Raw genomic sequence first — 21,128 nt, forward strand, 5'->3', positions numbered from 1 at the left:
ATTATTCTTATACAAGGTACATTTTTTCAAAAAATTCAATCGGCGCCTTCTTACAATAGTATTGTCGGTACATACATATACGTATTCCAAAAATGAGAAGTAATAAAGTCGCAAACACGTAATTAATATCAATATGCTGAAATACCGCAAACTCAGCGTCAAATTATTTGATAAACATGCACCACTAGGGACTATATAGTTATAGGCAGCATCGAGACTATTCACCATATAAAGTAGGGTCCTCTACAGCATTGCCTTCTCTCGCATCAATAAAATCCCACAATCTAAAGGTATCACAAATATTAAAAGTCATAATCTATTAATGAAAAAGTATATGATTTATTCATTACATAGCAGCAATTGACTACATAAACATATAGCGTCATATTTTATTTACGTTGAATTCTTCGCTACTTTGACTTCTCCTTCGGAATTTTGCATTAAGCGCAATTTGACTTCGGCTATAGTCCCATCCTGGTATGCTACCAAACATGCATATACAATAAAAAAAATTATGCGAGATAATAAACACAGTATTTCTTTTCCACGATGAAACGATAAGCAGTTATTTGTATTAATTTCACCTACCATGTCTGTAAAAGCAATGCGATCCAAACCGACAAGTTCCATTCCCTTCATTGAAAAATCTACAAGGCTTTTGGCTGTTAATTAGTAAGAGCATAGGAGAATAAACTTGCTATCGGTACATTAGCTATTAATATAAATGGACACATTGTTGGTTGCCATACCTAGTACTGGTTTTATAATCTTCCATCAACCGGTTCTTTTCAGCAGTATCTTCAATCCATATTTCACTCTATGAAAGAAAAATATAAAATTACAATTGCAATGCCGTTCTGACTCAAGTATACCAGCAATTATAGTTATTGAATCTATAGCCATCATGAAATAAGGTTAACATGTATATACAGTTACCGGGATTACAAAAGGTGACGGTACTCGGCATATCGGGCAAGCCCTACAACATACAATTCAATCACCAAATTCGTTTAATGATTTTTAGAAATTAAGAGGGTGTCGAGGCGCACCCTTAACGATACAATGAATAATTGATTTTACCTTATTATCGTGTTATCGTAGCTTGTACTACTCCGCCACTGTCTTATGCAATTTATACAAAAAGGGTGATTACAATTTACTAGAGCAAACAAAAAGACTGTCATTAGAACAAAAAGCAAAAGAGATACTCTATCCATTGTTTGCTAGCTAATTTACATTAGCTTACCCAATATACCAAATCTACGCTCAGTCCTTGAAGACTTTGCAGTTACATCTTCCATACATATACTACAAGATACACCTTCGCTTCTGTGTCAATATAAAAGCATTACTATGAAAACTCATATGAAACAGAAATGATCATGAAATAGGATGTTCAATAGATTATTCAACCTCTGAACAGCAAAAGAGTATTCCATATTTTTTTCAAGTAACATTATACATTCATCTTTATGTTCTGCCAAATTTAAAAAATTCGAACGTTACTTATCAATTCTCCTTTGCTATAAATAATTCGGCATAACCCCCCAAAAAGCACTTTTCTAAATTTATGACCTACCCTTCCACTGTTCAGGCATATCCGGAATAAGACACTGCCGTCCACATATATCACACTGCAACCCATGTAGATATGGACAACTAGTGCAGATAACGTATAATATTATTATTAAAAATAACAGTAGCATGAACATAGGGCAACATGTCGATAGCATTAATAACTAAGAATGTGTCTCAAAATTGAAAACAGACTTACTTTTCAATGCTGCAAACGCCAACTTGTGCAAACGGGCATAACTGTAGATCGTTATAAAACAATGACAGAAATTTTGTATAAAAAACGGGTTAAAAAATTAAAGGTATATGCACATTGTACAATGACCTAAATATTAGAAGACAGCTTACTAGCAAGGCTGCAGCTTCATCATCTATTTCATCCATATATTCTACTGAAGTCTTTGCAACATCTGCATAAGAAGGCATTGCATGATTGGAATTTTCCGTAGTATCAAGCCTTTGTTTCTATAAATCATGTATTGAAACACACATTATAAAAAGACAATCTATCACATTTACGTGATGGTAATCTTTGTATACTGTATAAGATACAAGAAAATTGATGACGCAAGAAATTCTACAAACCAATATCTAACTTTGTCTACGATATATACAGTAAATCAAGATACTTACAGGAACAAATTCTGCAGCATGTAGCCACCTGTCCTTATAATTGTTGCTACTTGACCGAGAATTTTCTCCATTAGCTTTAGTCATCTAAGAAGCCAGTACGTTAATTTACTTTAAAACTGGTTCATTGCAAGATACCAACAATTTCACTAATCATATTCAATATAGCCATAAATGCCAATATGTACGTACCGCTTTCTCAGCTGCCAACGATACAGGTTTGATAATTCTAATTAAATTAAAAATAGAGTTACAAAATTATAGCTTTAGGCATTTTATAATTGAATGATGAACGTTATGATGCGGTGCAACGATTATTAAATATGACACATAGCTTAAAATGGATTATGACAAGAAAAAATTGGCTATCATTGTTACAATTAACTGACTGCATCTTAGTCGTAGGGTTAATGTACCGTTAACGATAACATTATTAAGAAAATTTCAAGAAATTATAGGAAAAATTTACATAAGGCCGTAGAATATCCATTGACACATGTATTTTAAAAGTATCTACTATTTGTTTGCGCAAAAAGTGAAATGGATGCGTTTCTTTTTCTGAGAATTATAAAAGAGTTTAAATGTATTGTCATAGAGAACCAACCTTTTGGCTGTAGGTTTACCATGACTAAGTTCACAACTGCTACCTTTAAAGCACAGTCCTTGTTTAAAATATTTGCAAATCTGTTTATAAATTTAATGGAAAGAATGAAATTGTCATTACGAATAAATAACATGATACAAACAATAACAAGAATGGTCTTCTACAAGTATAATTGATTGAAAATATCTATCCGTGGCCCATATCAATTAACATTGAAGCCTTGCCACACTGTTTATACTCTACGGTATCATGGAAATTCTCACAAGGTTATCATACTGTACAGTAATAAAGAAAGTTCCTTTACAATCGTAAAATTGGCTTGGGATAGAACGACTGTTAGGGCAAGCATACTAGCTAGTGCTGTACTAATGAACGCTGGACAAGATTTAAGACAATAGAAAGTTTGCACAAGTCATTTGTTGGTGACTACTTTGCACGATTCATGCTCAAACTGAGTGGAATTGCACACTATACTAGAAAATGATCCAATCCAACGGATTGGACTGTCTATCACCAGCTCCATGCATGCGTTTTATTGTACAGCAGTTCTAAATTAATCATTACTGCGAAAAGTCATTTCAATTTGCATGAAAACTACAAAGTGTCCATTCCTAATCATGTGTCTATGCTGCAAGCCAAGTGGCCAAGCGCTATTGATGTATTACTTATGAAGCACATTGGTCATCTATACAATACCATGGACAGTAGTAGTTCAATTAAAATCAATTGATTGACATTACATTATCCACTTCAGTACTCTTTTCCGTCGCGATATGCGAATAGGGGCAATTATTTCCTAGTTTGCAATATCCGCTAGCAAAGAATCTAGAATACAGGTTGAAAGAGAACAGCAATCGAACTCAATGCTAGACTAATAGTCACAATCAACTGCTTACAATGAATGAATTACAGGTATAAACAAAAGTTGTTTGAACATATTTGAAGTTGCAACATTCATCTGTGGCTCTGTCAAACTAACAAGAAAGAACAATTGTATGTAGGATAATGGCCGCTCGAGATGCATTAGTAGAGTAGAAGGGATAGCTTAAGCAACTGCGTCTGCATGATCGAGCCACCACGTCGCCATGCTGGCAACTTCTTGGGTCAGTATGATTGCGATGCATGGAATGCAGCAACCGGCATACTGTACAATCAAGCCATACAAGAGTTGAAAATTCAACCTCTCAGCAGTGTCATTTATTTACAACTGCAGTACTACAGCTAGCAGAAAAGATAATCTCGCTACTATTGGTAACCTGCAATTGGAAGTTGTCATTTTTCGCATTTCTTTTTAGCTCGATGATTTCGTGCAGCCGATCCAATCAAGGTCCATTGGCAGTAGAACTTGTCGTCGTGGAAATGGCGAGTGGCCGTCAAGGCCGGAGACTATTTGAGTACGGTCCAGTCCGGTCCGGTCCAGTACGGTACGGTACGGTACACTCGGTAGTCCCTACTGTACTGTACAATATGCTACAGTACAAACTAAACCGATCTACAGTACTTTACATTGTAATGTACCGTATGAACCGGACTTGCAGTACGCTTGCTCAATACGGTGTACTGCACTAAAATTCAAATCGTCTCCGCGAGCTCCAGACAAAAATGGCTGAAGACGCTCGAGTTTCTCATCTCACTTTTATGACATCGATGGTAAGCACAGTCGTCGTAGAATAATCATTCTTAGCCTTCATCAATTATTTAGACATGCAAGTAATAGAGTGTTTCTATCGTGGAATATCCAGATGATTAATCACTGCTGTTGATTACAGGGTAATTTCGTTGTGGAATTATATTGGAATCAGGCACCTAGAACATGTCGTAATTTTGCCGAGCTGGTAAGTTGAACTACATGGTCATTGCTCGATGCATGACATGATACCTTTATTATAGCGCATACAAAAAACTAGCAAGTATTCCTATGCTAGGATGGCGTATTTTATAACTGTTGTTTTAGTATTCCAATAAGATGGAATAGTTCATTAATCGTCTACTTTTGAATGGGTACATCTAGTCGAAGAGAGGCTATTACAACAACTGCAAGTTCCATCGAATCATACGGGTAAGTAGCTGATTGCAAACTAGCTCAATTTTTCTCAATGGAATCAAAGTCAATTATGCAATGTGATGGTAACTCTGCACTTTTCACAATCGTGTAGGATTTCATGATTCAGACTGGTGATCCTACAGCAACGGGTCGTGGCGGTGCATCCATCTATGGGTAATCATAATGCTATATTGTAGTAGAAAAGTAGAATCTTGACCATGGCGATCTAGCCATCAATCAATTTCTTACAAAAGAATAACAGTTAAAATGAAGTGGTTAAATTGCACATCCATTTCCATGGACTAGCCAAAAAGTTGCTATTGTGTTTGTTGATTTTACAGTTCTGTTAATGAAACTCTCATGTACTGCTTAGGCAAACATTTGAGGATGAACTCACGAAAGAACTGAAGCATACTGGTGCTGGCATTGTATCAATGGCAAACAGGTTGATTTCATTCCTAAACCAATCTGATAAATGTAATCTGATAAATGTGTCATAATGAAAATCATATGTTTAAAACATCACTTTTGTATTATTGTTATAAATTGTAGCGGCCCCAATACGAATGGTAGTCAATTTTTTATCACTTTAGCACCAACTCAATGGCTAGATGGTACGTCGTGTTATCATCATTTTAATCGTCGTACTCGTTTCCATATCAGTCACAGGTCTTGTAAGTGCCATTGTAAATCAATAAAACATTTCATGAAATTGTAGGAAAGCATACCGTATTTGGACGTATTTCTGACGGCATTTCAACGGTCAATAAAATTGGGCTAGTACCCACTGACAGCAACGATAGGTATTACACCAATGATAACATTTATCAATGTCAGATGTTTTGAAATATCAATTTACTAGCAATTTCTTAACATTGTTACGAAAAACTGAAAGTAATGACTATTGTAAATTAATTTTTGTATGAATTTTCTTAGGCCACAAGAAGATGTAATCATTCGCGATGTACAACCGATATACTGAAGGACTATCCTGTGTCGATACTTTATATATACATGGAAGGTAGTTAATGACTGAAATGTTGACACTGGTTAACATCTCTAATGACACTAGCAATGACCACGATCGTGCTTTGTAATATAGTTGCATCTTTTGCTTCTCTATAACATTACTATATTGACTTTACTCATGTATTATTCCAAAGAGAAATGGTACTTGCAACCATCTCTTGCTTGTTTAGAAAAGCTAATTTTGAAAATTTTTACTTATGGTTAACAAATATTGATCGCCATGTGTACTATGGCTTGGACTAGCGACTAATGGTGACTTTAATCTCACTTTACCCATAGCAGCTGTAAATTATTAATAAAAGTGACTGATTACAGCTTACATAGACATGTGCCAATGTTGTTAATATGATACTGTTAATCTAGCCATCCAAAACCCTCTCAATAAAATAAGAAGCCTTAAAATTTGTTCAGCAATTAATTTACAGTTCATTTATTATACGTACTAGCGTATAAGAAGTGTAAAATGATGTTTGCATGAATGATATCACTGTTCAAAATGGATAAAACTACTAGCAAGAACAGTGAATTATTCATTCGTGATGGAAGGACGAACAGGTTTGCTCACGATGTCCACAGCTTTATTTGTAATGTATCGATGATTACAGGATCAATTATATATCAACAATTCGTTAAGCTTCTAAGACAGAATAGATGTAATTCTTATCTGCTATTACTAAACCATTAATTATAGAACTTTTTATACGTTAATTACTTTCCGATTCATTCACGATAAATCTTTAGCGACACTTGAATTCGTAGTCCTTTTAATAACTCTAAACTGCTACATCTGAATTTAAGAGATTTTAAAATTCTATAACCTAAATGAAGTCTTCTCCATTAGGAAATATCAAGTACAGTCATTAGAGTACCTATCTACAATAACTATTAAAAGACTATCAGCGACAGTATTCATGCGTTGCGCATATATCTAAGAAAGAATATTTTAATTCAATGCTGAAATTTTAATTTGTATTGATAACAGACGATATTTTAACGTTATAGCGATCCTTCGCTATCACTCCTTTCAAATCGTCGATATCGCCTTCGAGCCCTAATTCGTCTACGGATTAAGCAAAATGCTACACTGATAGCTCCTAAGCCACCACCTCCGGCACCGCATACAATCAGGAGCGATGCCCAAAATGGTAATCCACCAATGGAAACTAAAATAAAATTCAAACATTATAGGAATGAAAAATTGCTTGATAAGAAAACATTCTATCATCATTGCAATGCTGTAGCAATGCATAAGAATGTTACTAGAATAACATTTGATTTTTAAAAGTTGTATGACTGTTATCGTTATTAAGAAGTCACATTGTTCTGTAAGCTTTTCATTTTTAAATTCTCATGGCCATTGCAAAATTGTTTGCGAGTACTAAAATTTCAAGATCATATGCCGCACAAAATAACATTCTCTATTAATATTCCAATTCATGCATCTTTAGTCTTAATTTATTCTCAAAATTCTCATTACTACTAAGAAATACCATTCTCAACTAATATTTAAACTTCGCCACTCTCAATGGTCATCAAAAATAAACTTTTTGGTTTAAAACTATCGTGGGCTATCCCAAATTAAAGTACTCTACAAATATTCGGTTCTTAACTTACATAATTCACATTTCACTTCTCTGCTAATAACTTCTGGTCCGCTATATCGATAAACAATTGTTGTCTTGGCCGTACAAGTCTGATTTTTATCGGTTATAACCTTCACCGTATTATTTGTAACTAGTAAAAGCAAATGATGCAATTTTACTTAATTAAATTCATCATATTTATTTCTGCCCGCAAAGACTGAAAAATTTATACATTAAAGATTATCAATAATTATTACATCATAAATTTTGTACCGTGGTTATAAAAATTTAGATATATTACTAGTTAATATTTCCTTCACTTCAGACTGTTCTAAGCGCCTAACTTAATAGAGCTTTATCAAGTAGATAAAGTGAAAAATATCGCAGAATCTGCTATTCTATATATAAAAATAATCTAGAATTTCTCTATTTCTATGCAAGCATTACTCATTCAATTTGTAGCTTCAAGGCAGGAGCACTTACTAAAATACTACACAACAATCTTACCTCCGATGTATATAAATTTAAAATTTCTTGACGGATTGAACTTTTCAATCTTGAATCGTACCAACATTTCATTATATTGCGTATCAAATTCATCTAATTTTGTATCGCATTTCTTAGCTAGTAGTTTATCCTTCTTGTCATAAAATCCGTTGTAGATTTCAATGTAATTATTTTCATCACAACCCTTCTTGAAAAGATCTTGGCCAAAACTTAACCAACGAACTCGATAGTAAGCTACTTGCGGACTTTTAATAGTAAATTGGCATTCAACATTAATACCGCTAGTTTGTGGTATAACTGGAATAGTTAAAGCTCCAGACGGAGTGCCATAGAACAATCCACATTTATTAGGAACACCTAATCGATTATAACGAAATAGAACAAACGGATGAGCTGGATCGCCATCGATTAATAAAAGTTATATTAACTACAGGTCAAATATGTTATAGTGTTACCCGAGTAATAAAATGCTCTGAAGCCAGTGTACAGCGCAAGTTGGGATTTTGCAGAATGTAATTTAATATGGACGATGTTACCACCAGTAGTAATAGGATGCGGTTTATAATATCCACAGTGTCTAAAATAACGATTTCGCTGACTGATTGCACCCTCATAGACTTCTACATAATCATCACAATCGTCCATTGCCATCTTATTGTTATTTCCTTTAACTGGCTTCAATGCAAATTCCGCAAATTCTAGTAGCATAACACGATCTTGATTTAATTTTATCGTGTATACACAGTCTAAATTTGCAGGATAAGCCATAGGAAAATGGGGACTAGCGATAGCTCCATAACCAGTTTTATAAATCATGTTTTTGCAGTGATGTGACACTAGAAATGGTAAAGAAATACAATTAAGGAGGAAAAATAAAGATTACATAGACTTTGCCACTTATGCAACCAAAAATCTCACGAATAAGCTAGATAGCCCTTACTTGATTTATAGGCAGCTTTAAAACCTCGATAAAAGCTCATTATATCGAATTCATCAGATGTGGAAGATAAAACAACAGTCATCATATTACCACTGGAAGTAATATCAAACGAATGATTACCGCACATTGGTGTATATAAATTATTAATGCCTATTTGGCGGCCGTCATAAACAACCACTGAGTCTGAAGATCCATGGCATAAACGATCGTGACCAGCTGGTAGATTGAAATCTTTCCATTGCAAGGAAATAACTTGACCCTTTTTAGCTTTAATAACGTATGTGCAACTGCTATTACTTGAAGAAAATGTCGGATAACCAAGGCTTGTGATTTGACCTTGATCTTTGTCGAAAACCTGATGGCAATTGTTTTCGGAAACTAAGGTACATAAGCAATTTACACTAAGTTAATGCCGTCCTTAAGGAAACTCAAACTTTGTGCTTAATATTTAGCTAATCAGGTATGATTTATTCTATTTAAAATTTCATTAGGAATAATTCAGGCAATTAGAGGCTAAAATCTTGCAAGTAAAGTTATTATAGATATAGAATAAGTTTGTTCATCCACCAGCAAAGAGATGAAAGATATAGATCAAATGTTAATAAAATATAATTGGACATTCCAGAAGGTAGCTATTCCTTACCAATTAAAATTTCCGAATTTATCTCGCCCTTTATGAGAGCCAAGCAGAACACAATTATCGCAATAATTTCTTTCATTGTCGTTTGATTGCTATGTGGCCATTTACCAAGTAATTAGTGAGTTTAAATATAAAAACATAATTAGTTAACCCTTGTTCAATATAAAATATCATTTCATAAAGCGCAAGTAACTATCGAAAGTAAATTAGGACTAAGTAAGCGAAATACACGGACGAAATTGAGTTACATTTTATTTTACGACCTAGCAATACAATATTACGATAAGTATAAAATTGCTTTACTCCGTGGATTATTTAATATTGAAGTTAACTATCCTAGATGAAAGCATGTCTGAAGGTGTGCAGCTTAAAGTCATTTTGCAATCAGCACTGTTTATTTATACAAGCGGAATTGAACGATTTTCTATACTAATATTTTTATACAGGTGCTTTGCTTACATCATTGAAATATATAAGCATAAGTAATTCAGCTATATTAATGATGATTATACAAATATACGGCCATTACTACAAGCCCTCGAAAGTTGATTATCCTTTCCATACATACAATTAATTAGGAGCCGATAGAAATCAATAAAACGTAGGCATACACATTTACACTCTCAGGTTTTGCTACTTTTTTTAACTAAAGAACTTTTCACAGGAAAACTAGTCTTAGTTAAACTGAGACTCATTGAAATTCACATAAGCAATCAGTAATAAATCTACAATATTTCTGTTTAGAGCTTTTACACTTTGCTATTATAAGGCAGCAGAATAGTAAAATAGTTTAATTGGGGTTATTAGATAGCAAAATGAAAGCAGAACTCGGTAACAGATCCGTGATCATTTCCGTCACTCATTTTTACACTTTCTACAAGAGAAATAGTCAGGCAACAAAAGTAAGGTAGTTAAAATTTTATATTAAACAAGCAGTAGTGAACCTAGGATGAATTTTTTTCACAGCTTTCTACATTGTATCTACGAACATAAGCGCTGCAGCTAATGTGACCCAAGTTTAGCGATATGAGATGCCCAGAATAAATTCAAGCAGGCGAAGCTAGAAATCCATTTACTTACTATTAAGGCATCATATTAACACTTATGACACTACTAGGCTGCATTTTAACACTATGGATGAGTAGAAAGTCGAGAAAATGATACCTGTAGTTCTTGCTATTCGTTTTTACAAGCCATTTCTCCGGAGGTGGATATGAGGTGAAATTGATCTATTGCCTAAACGACAGGTCGAATTACTTTTGGTATAGCCTGTTCCAGCACCCCTAGTAAGAAAAAATCATTACGGTACGGAATGGCATAATAACATATTCAATCTAAAATCTATATCGAAATTTAAGTAGCGTACTATACACTAGTATTTTTCATCTACTTCTCTATTGAACACTATATCGTATTAACATTACTATAAACTCTTAATGAAGTCCATACTTAATTAGATTACGTCAACATTTTGCATTATGTATGCAGTATGATTATCCATAATGATAGAGGTTAAGCTGATGGAAGAATCTCTTACAAATGTGTTATAGCTATTGATTAAGCTCTCTACTGTATTGATTAACTGAAACAAAATGATTGTAAACAAATGAATTAATAGCAGGGGTTTCTACAGCAGTCATTGATCAAAGGGCAACTTGATCGATAATTGCAGTTTCTTCATGATTGCTTTAGCTAAGGCATACTGTATAAGCCTTCGAATTCAATTATGCCAATCCTTTTTTCACATTAATGTATTTAGAAATAACAACCGCACAAATTAGACAATTAAATACATACTGGTATAAATTGATTGATATTGAATGGTAGACCGAAAATGATTGGTTGAATCTTTTCCTTCCACTTGGCTATATCAATATGCTCTAGGATTATCTAATTAAGATCAATTAAACGAGATGTACTAGACGCAAGCTGGTTAAAATAAATTTTTTTTCTATTCGATTGCATCTTTCCTTACAGAAAGGATTATTAACCGATCTGAAAGTATGCTAGTAGTAGATCAGGAGACAGCTCAATTTCTACGATAGATTTAGAATATTAATACCATCTTGCTTTTCATTCTAGTCAATACGCTATAGCAGAATAGGTCGATAACTGAACTAAAAGTATGGATATACTACTAGATCTAGACGTTGCTCAATTTCAACGATAGAAATGAAATATCAGTATCGTTTTGCTTTTTATTCAAGCCGATATGCTGTAGCAGAATGAGTTACTAACTGATCTACAGGAAAATACGGGTATACTGGTAGATCGAGATGTAGCTCAATTTCAGTGCTAGAAATGAAATATTAATATCATCTTGCTTTTCATTCAAGCCCATATGTTATAGAATTGACCTAATTATGAAGACAAAATCATACGCAATGTGCTAAACGCAAACGAGCTAAAATGAATTCTTTTTCAATTCACTTGCATCCTTCCTAGCAAAAGTGTTATTAACCCAACTGAAAGCATGCTAGTCGATCAGAAGGCAGTTCTATTTCGATGAGAGAAATGAAATATCAGTATCATCTTGCTTTTCATTCAAGCTATTATGCTATAGCAGAATGTGTTACTAAATGATCAAAAAGTATAGGTATACTAGTAGATCAAGAGGTAGCTCAATTCTAATAATAGAAATGATATATTATGCACTTTATATATAGTGATATATTATATAGTTTTCAGGTTTTTTTGCCCAAATCTATAGTAAGAATCATCGATATAACGTAAGTACCTCACTCAAAATCTCAAACAACTGCTATTATTTTCCTTCCTCATTTATTTATTTATCTATTCCATCTTATTTGACAAACTTCATGTTCCTTCTTTAATAAGTAAAATACGAGCTTTAAAAGCCATCAAATCGCGCATGCTATCACTTTTCTAAACAACTATCGCTATTTTTCTTAATCATTTATCTGTCTCATGCTATTGATCTAACTTCATCTCGCTTCTCTAAGTAAAAATCAAACTCATTGAAAAACCATTAGCTCAGATAAGTAACTATCGCTATTTCCTTAAACATTTATCTGCTGACTTCATATTTCTTCTCTAGGTGAAATATAGTATTAACTCTTTAAAAAACATCAATTCACACATGCTAACGTTTTCTACTTGAATAGAACCATTTTCAATCCAATGTAATATAGGATAAAGTCATTAACTCATCATTAATATCTAAATTCAATATTAAAAAATCTCATTTTCACTATCAGAGATGTGCTTGATTTATTGCAATTTGATAACGCTTGATTTTACTAAATAGATCAGTAGTATTTCTATTTTAAATAAAGTTAACAAACATTTAGGTATTAGCTACACTTCTTCAATTGTATACACTAGGAATTATCATAGATAGATGGTAACCGAACCCAAAAAATCGAGTAAATAAGCTATGCTGAACTTATTATTCGTATCTATACGCTATTAAGAGATATAGATGCGCAGATGAGAAATCTCGAAACGTATCCAACTAAAATATATTATAGAATTGCTATGAAATCGAAAAATTGGGCAATTAACTTGCATACAGCTCATCATTTATATTCATGCACCCTTGTAAGTGGCTTATAGATAAATAGATGAAAAAATTGGATGTGGTATGCACGCTTTCCTTCCAAATAAGATCGGGAACACACTGAAGGCAACGAGGGCCATCAAAAAACTTTAAGAAGAATTTTAGTAAAAAGTTGCAATATACTGACATGGCTCTCTGCAGTCATCATGAATTATTTAAATGATTTTGGACTTGGAAATAAAAGGAGAAATATACTTATAATACAGTATCTAGCAGTTTGAATATGTAACTATCGATCTTCAAGTAAGAGTTTTCTTTCTTGGTTAAAGTATATAAGCTGTTGGTTGTCAGATATTTTTCGGCGGGTGAATAAGATTGATGAAGCCTGATCAATAGGATGCAGCCAGTTACTCTTTTATAGATTGAATTATTACATTTGAAGCATTTCTTCGAATCTTGGTGGATATCATGGTATTATAACGATGGATAAATTGGTCTAAGAAATTCAGGCTAAAAATTGTCCTCATACCAAGATTACACAGCAGCAGAAGCCTCCTTTCTTTCTGTTCTCTATTCTTCAAAGGCAGTAAAAATGGCCGTTATTAACAATTTGAAAGTTTTATATGCAAAGTAACGTCTAAATATCGTCTTTATATAGAAATAGCGTTTTGGGAAAAATATTCAATCGAATGGCTGTTTATATTGGTAAGAAATGAGGACTCTACAGGACTATTTCAAACCTTCTTCAGCATCAGAATCTTCGTCATCGGGATCTTGCCTGTTCTCAGGAACTCTCATAACTGTTCTTCTTACACGCCTTACTTGTGGACTAGGCATGGGGCTACTCTAATGATTTCAAATAATTAAAGCATAGGGTTACGACAATGAATGAGGGCGATATTGATCTTGGTAGTTTACTTGACCTCTATCCCGACTAAGTAGTTTATAGTTGATGATATCGATTTTTACTACTTTCTGCTTTTTACAGCTTTTAGACATAGTAGAGCGAAAGTTCATTCTAACCAAGTCATTTATACTTGATGAGTATCTATTTTACATTGTAGATCAAATTGAGCATATACTGTACTGCATAATACTTTTTACAGTTCTATAGACATGATAGAACGGTAAGCAGTCTATTCTAACTAAATCATTCATACGAGTTTTGATGAGCATCCATTTTTATATCGTCGATCAAATTGATTTAATACTACATGTTACTTACAAATATTAGATATGGTATAACGGTAATCTATCGTGATAGGTAAGATTTACGTCAAGAAACTTACACTCTGTCTTTCGGAGATTTCATCACCATCAATCTCATCTCGATTTATAATGGAATCATTGCTAGAACCATCAGTACTGAAATCGCTACTGTATTGGTCGAATTCTTTCACAGGATACATCCTTTCTACAGTTTCTACATCAGGCACATTCGTTTTCCACTATGATAGTAAAATTGGACAGTATTAATCTATTTCTCTATCTTATACAGCAGCTAATTCAAGCAAAATACAGTACCAACTTGCAATCATTGCTAATTCTATCTCATAAACTCTCTATCAATTCACTAAACTCACTTTATTTCCAAATAAATTGACATAACTACGCGCAAGATTAGTTAGCCACGTAGCCATTTCAGAATAGCCTAAACTTTCGGCATATTCTAATGGGGTCTTATTTTCCTGCAAGTAGTGATCAATCCATTATGCAATGACAATGAATCTTTCTGGAGAAGAAATGAAGAGATTTTTATTCACATTTACCTTTCGACAGGCAATATCTAAATCTGCACCATGGTAGAATAAAATTTGGACCATGAGAATATTCCCTTCTTTAACAGCGTAATGCACTGATGTCATGCCCCATTTCTAAAATAAGCGCATTAATAATTCATTAGTCAAGGAAGACTATCTTGCTGTTCTCCAATTTGATATTAAAATATTTTAAAATGACACTTTATCAACCTATTTTAAGCTCTAATGTAACGTAATGATTCTGTTAATAGCAAAGTAATAAGTAGAGGAAAAATAGCGCAGAACGGAAAGAGGCTATCAATCCCAATACAATATCCGTTCTACCAGTATATACTATTTTCGCACTTTTTAAACATGCTAGTTAGAGAAAATTGACAAAGCTATACTACAATTCACAAATAAATATGCTATTATCATTTATATACTAAATTGACCACTTTAAGTAATCTTATCAACACATTATAGCTAATTATTTAACAAAAGTACGCGAACAGAACTGTCTATTTTTATTTGGAGCATTGATAAGTACTTTAATAGCTACCATATTTTTGCCAATCATGTATTAATGATCCATATGAAAATGAAATTTCAAGATAAATGCAGTTGATAGATTGAAGATTACTGTCTTTTCATAATTTTATTAGCGTATTTAATGACGAATTCAATTGCAGTAGACTTACATTTGGTAAATTAGGATTAGCACCATAATATAATAAAACTTTTAGAGCATTCAGATCGTTACGAGCTGCCGCATAGTGCAATGCAGTACCATGTGGCTTCTCATTTCTATGCAAAGCAACCTGAAATTCAAATGAACAATCATACGGATTCATTAAAATCATTATAGGAACTTTTGTAACAGCTGCCAAACTATTAAAAAAGGCGTAAGGTTAAATTGGTCTTTTAATCCATACGTATTTAGGTCCAAAAATATCAATTTCATGAGGATGGCTATTTAAAAACTTATCATCAATACTACGTGCTGCCTCATAAATTTCTCTTCTTGTTACTATGTTCTAATACAGGTAGGGAAAAAATGAAAAAATAAAGTGAGCATTTCGAGATTCCTCTTTCATGAGTAATTACTAGTCAAGAGAAACTTTCGTACTATAGTAAAATATATTCTGTTTATTAATAAAGACCGAACTATAATCTCAGTACAAATGATTACAGTAATATCTCCCTCTCTCTACTGACCTTTTTCTTAAAGAAAGAAAACATGGTTCAAGTCCTTCTCTATCTTCAAATTAACTACCTGTAAAATAAATAATACTTGCCATGACTTATCCTGTTATAATAGACCTTTACGCTCATTAACTCTATTAATATTGAAGAATACAAACTTACCAAACTATTTTAGAATTGGATAAATATTGTCCGTATTTATATCAATTTACTTTCTTTCTATTAAGTCCTATAGCAACATCAAAAATCGTAAGCAGCAATTTAATACTACTGTATTTATATATTATGGTTTATTCCTGATGGCTCTAAATGATAGTTAGCTAGTAAGATTTTGACACGTCCATTAATACTAGTGATATTAGTTGAATGTCATAACATTAATGTCAAAGTATATTTAGAGATGAAACTGCAGGAATAATCATGTTGTCAGACAAAAAGATTCTTTATATTTTATTGCTGTTTTCCTTTACAATACGAAAGGAAATTCTTGGTAAGGAAATCCAGATTTACGTCAAATTTCCCAATTTAGAATTGACCGGCATTTAAAAAATTAATAATGGAAGAAAGAATGGAGAAGTACCGTCTTAAAATAAAAAGGTTTCTTTGGTACTGGTATACCTAACATAAGAAAATGGTAATATTGATTTTGTCTCACAAGGAACTGGGTTCTGGTAACTTGCTGTATTTCTTTACAAAGGCCAACCCATAGCTACTTAAAAGTTAGAATGGATTCTTATGTACAAATGATAAATATGGAATCTGCTTTTGCTTTGCCTAAACTACTTTAATCCCCTTCCGTAGCACCATAAATTAGAAACTGCGGTACAGAATTATCGCTACCGAAAACACTGCCGTTCTATACTTTTTGTCGTAGAATAATAAGCATTTGAAAGCAATAGAATGATAAACGTTGTATAGAATTTTGAATTGGCCAAACCATTATATGTTAGGAAGTTATATCGTAGCCGAAAAACACCACCAAAATGTTTTATTCTGACACGAAATAGTAAACATCCGAAAGGCTGTCAACAATCCTTAATTCACAAATTATTCTGAAAGGCCATTAATTGTTATTACATACGAAAGATCGATTGAGAAGAGCTAGAACTAGCCTGCATTATGTCTTGACATTATGTCATTAGTGAAATTGCTAAATATCCACAACATCCTAATATGCCACGCTGTCATTTAAATAAAACTCTCAGACCGAAATTTTTATTCTTGGAGATGCTTATGATAGACTAACAAAGTAAACAATATTTATGAAACTATTTTAAATTAGCAAATTATAGCTTAACTATAAAGAAGTTGAAGTTTAACCGGTATTTTTAATTGATATTAATAGAATCGTCAAATATCACAGTATACTAGGCCGCTTTCATAGTATAGTACATGAATAGCTGTACTATTATGGCCATAAGGAAAGGTCCAGTTAAGATTTCGATGAAATGAAAAATTTCAGATCGGAATTTTCAGTCTAGGAGAAGTTTGTGATAGACCAGCAAAGTAAACAGTAAAATAATACTAGTTTGACTTGCAAGTCGACGTCAGATGTTTACAATATCGAGAGTACAATCAGTTTAAAGCAATAATTAATATTTCGAATGGTAATAAAGGACGGAAGTTGACAGTTAAAAACTCCTTTCTAATAGCATAGTCGTCCAATTTCTGCACTTATTTATATTGCATTTCTGCACTTATTTATATTGCTTCAACATATGACTTGCACTTAAAGAATGGATAAACTAATTGATTCTACCACTGTAACGCAGGAAAGAATCTGGAGTATAGTCCTACTTATTGTATGAATTCATTTCTTTAAGTAACTTTGATCAGTACTTTCAACATGATGATCATTTTCTCCGTGAGAAAAATATTATGCTTCCGATTTCGGAACGAATTCGTATCTTAACAGGTAGTTGCAAATGGATACGTTAATTCTGTCGTCAATGCCTGACGTCTTCTCCCAAGACAAATATAGTTAAAGACTAATTGTAATAACATAGTTAGTCATACTTTAATTATCAACTTTAGATTCTCGGTGTTTCTTCGGATAGATATGTTTAGATAGGCCAATGTGCACATACATAACACTTAGTTGTTAACGTAAACCCCGCTATGATAGGTCCGACACTTTCTAACCAAGATAAACATCGCTAGCAAGTGATCGTAATAATGGGACTAGTCTAGAACACTTTGTATATATAAAATTCAGCTTTTTCCCCGTTAAACAAACTATAGAATTAAACAAGATCACGCCAAACAGAATCCTGTAACGTGATATTTACACAATAACTAGATCCTGGTTATGTTCATAGAAATCAAAGCCAGTTAACATTGATAGAGGTATATCAGTGTATTTCTACGAGGACTATGAACGTAAAATTAACCTAAGGTGAGATATTTAAACTCTAATTCCAAATGTTAAAGCAGTAAAGGTGTCCACCAAACTATGGCAACTATAGTCATTCTAATAAATTTTTAAAGCTTTACTCATCTAAGATAATTAATATATCGGAAGTGGACCGTCTCTATGAGGCCGGACTTTTTTACCAGTAGAGTTAATCAATGCGATCAGTTACCGTATCCTAAATGCTACCGGCATTAAATTAGAAATAAAAACTGCGGCGTCCCAACTATTAAATTATACATTATGGCTACATCGAATAAAAGAAACAGAATCTCGATTTCACTTCATAAAACCTGTTAAATTTTAAATCCAATGCTTAATAAAAACAATTATATCCTAGTTACCAGCGGTTTTTCAAACGTCCAACTTGTAACTACTTGTTGATCTTCAGGATTAATTCCATAGGAAATCCAAATTACCTTCCAATTTTAGATAATAATGTCAAACTAGATTTTTTCTGTCAAGCTATAGTAATCTCATTTCCTTTAAGGATAAAGAAATGTAATTTTATTTCCCTTGGTGATTTAGTTTGCTTCGCTTAATCTCGGGCCTTTATTCAATATCAGTGCCCCTATAACCAAGTGCATCATCTGATCATATCCTATATTCTATACTCGTATATCTACGCAAATAAAACATTGGATAATTAATGCATACCAGTCACACTAAATGGAATTCTTCGTTGGGATTCTTTTAATTAACAAATTAAACAAAACGCTTTTCATTAACGGTAACTTGACTATATTAATTCCATATTTATATCGCCAATCACCGTGCGGCCGATGACAATCGAAATTTAAATGATAAATAAACCTAGCCAACTCGTCCAAATGACAATAAAAACTCAAATAATATTCTATTATCAAACTTTGTCGATTTTGTAGACGTCATCTTGGGTTTCCTGATTCATCATTATAATGATTTCATTATAATCTAATGCGTATATTTTATATAGAAACGTGACGATGATTTAAGAACTATCTTGTTAACTTACTGTTTCAGTATTATTACCTGCTGTCTCTCTCTGTATTGTCTAGTTATGATGCATTATACTCAATCCTATGGTATGTAATTATTCTGATAACAGCAACTTTATAGCTAGCAACCTATTGCTTTCACTATTTTAAGTTGCATGTAAGCAACATTATACCTTCTGCATATGTCTATAGATTTGGTGTGTAAGTTTGACGTATAGATGCAGATGTCATATGGAGTTAATTAGCTAAATCTAGATATAAAGTGCTTTGTATTCTTTAAAGAAGTAAAAAACAATTTGTAAGTAAAGCATAAGCAGAATATCGCGGACTTAATATTTTATTGACCTGCAAACTATAGTCTAATATTAAAATTGGCTCCTATTGTATTTTACCCTACGTCAAAGGTGTCAAGTAATTTACTCTTGCATATCTAGAAATCTATATTCAGATAATTTAGACGTGAAATTTCTTTTAATTTATTTATTAATTCGTCTATTATGTTTCTGTTCATTTGAACGGATTATTTACTAGTACTGTATTGCCAATAAACACATGCGACATACCATGTCTCGTATAATAATTTTATTCTACTTCTATCCAGTATGGATGCTATCGTCATCATATGCGTATATCGGCAAAAAATCATTAATTTCGTAATACCTTCTGATTTGCTATAAAAACAACTCTAAGCGCACCTTAATACTGTCATGTTAAGTAATCTTGTAGCATCTTTTTCTATCACACAGATTCAGTACATTAGGAGAATTGCTCGTAAAAAATAATCAATAGCAACTCGAGGTACAGCTCTATAGCTCTTTAGTATCTCCATGCAGACGGTATGAGGCAATTTATTTCTATTTATAAAAGCAATTCGATATAGCAGACCTAGATGTAAATTTAATGCCGTAAGTCGCGTGATAATATTTCGTCCTTTGATCTAGTCTATTCTTTATGGCAGATAATGGTATCGCTTTCTACATGTCAGTTATACCTTGTTAAAATCCCAATATTTCAGGCTACGAATATACATCCATGGATACCAGTGGATGTGCATACAATAAGTGCATAAGGTAATTTACTCATACCTATTGCGATAACTCGAGAAACAGCTTAAAGCATACCGGCACCTTCTATGTTATGAAATGACATGTATTAAAAAATCTCTCCTAGGATAATAATGATTTTTGAGCTTATACGTATGCGTTGAAACTACAGGGACGGAAGTACCATAATTTTTTTTACACACTATGCTATCGAAATATGAAGGAGAAAATTTTTACGATCTGATGCTACTTAGTACACATTATATTTACATTTTGGACTTAGTAAAGGCCAGTAAACTAGCAGAGTTAATTAACGGTCTATATAAATTAATTATCTACAGTGTTCCAGCTGAGCATTTACCTACCTAGAGTTATACTGTACCACTTTAAAACTAGCTTGCTCGTATTAATGAATAGCCCAGCCCGTCTTGTGACTTATTGCTAAGAATACATTTGCATTGCCTTGATGTGCTATTAAATTTCGTCTATTAGTACCAGTATCTATCCATTACGGAGAATGCAATCACTTTCATGATATCTAATACAAAAAGTAACCAATATGTTCCAATCATGTGATAATATTATAGTAGTTATTGTTAAGTATAATAAGAAACAATAATCTTGACAATTGGGGAGCTAGCCAATGTCTCCATAAATTATAAATAGTAAATCATCAAAGTT

General features: G+C 32.9%; 4 protein-coding genes across 4 annotated transcripts; 1 reads left to right on the top strand and 3 right to left on the bottom strand.

Moving 5' to 3' along the window:
- Nucleotides 1-580: 580 nt before the first annotated feature.
- Nucleotides 581-1,706, bottom strand: TRIADDRAFT_20748 (uncharacterized protein; the record flags this gene model as incomplete). Its single annotated transcript, XM_002109861.1, has 7 exons — nt 581-662; nt 750-817; nt 937-979; nt 1,081-1,159; nt 1,247-1,329; nt 1,414-1,477; nt 1,580-1,706. 7 exons carry the CDS (start codon nt 1,704-1,706, stop codon nt 581-583), a joined length of 546 nt encoding a protein of 181 aa, XP_002109897.1.
- Nucleotides 1,707-4,411: 2,705 nt separating this feature from the next.
- Nucleotides 4,412-5,835, top strand: TRIADDRAFT_53271 (uncharacterized protein; the record flags this gene model as incomplete). The annotated part of the gene is made up of 8 exons (XM_002109312.1): nt 4,412-4,459; nt 4,579-4,644; nt 4,821-4,868; nt 4,966-5,027; nt 5,227-5,298; nt 5,406-5,467; nt 5,572-5,656; nt 5,790-5,835. The coding sequence occupies 8 exons, from the start codon at nt 4,412-4,414 to the stop codon at nt 5,833-5,835; spliced, it is 489 nt and encodes a 162-aa protein (XP_002109348.1).
- Nucleotides 5,836-6,878: 1,043 nt separating this feature from the next.
- Nucleotides 6,879-9,631, bottom strand: TRIADDRAFT_53272 (uncharacterized protein; the record flags this gene model as incomplete). The annotated part of the gene is made up of 6 exons (XM_002109862.1): nt 6,879-7,045; nt 7,497-7,616; nt 7,973-8,329; nt 8,428-8,808; nt 8,913-9,290; nt 9,556-9,631. 6 exons carry the CDS (start codon nt 9,629-9,631, stop codon nt 6,879-6,881), a joined length of 1,479 nt encoding a protein of 492 aa, XP_002109898.1.
- A 2,847-nt stretch (nt 9,632-12,478) lies between these two features.
- On the bottom strand, nt 12,479-16,053 carry TRIADDRAFT_53273 (uncharacterized protein; the record flags this gene model as incomplete). The annotated part of the gene is made up of 8 exons (XM_002109863.1): nt 12,479-12,510; nt 13,813-13,918; nt 14,362-14,520; nt 14,656-14,760; nt 14,842-14,946; nt 15,513-15,632; nt 15,747-15,848; nt 16,030-16,053. 8 exons carry the CDS (start codon nt 16,051-16,053, stop codon nt 12,479-12,481), a joined length of 753 nt encoding a protein of 250 aa, XP_002109899.1.
- Between the last annotated feature and the right edge of the window lie 5,075 nt (nt 16,054-21,128).

The sequence above is a fragment of the Trichoplax adhaerens genome, genomic scaffold (genome assembly GCF_000150275.1).
Source record: "Trichoplax adhaerens TRIADscaffold_2 genomic scaffold, whole genome shotgun sequence".
Classification (NCBI taxonomy): Eukaryota; Metazoa; Placozoa; class Uniplacotomia; order Trichoplacea; family Trichoplacidae; genus Trichoplax; species Trichoplax adhaerens.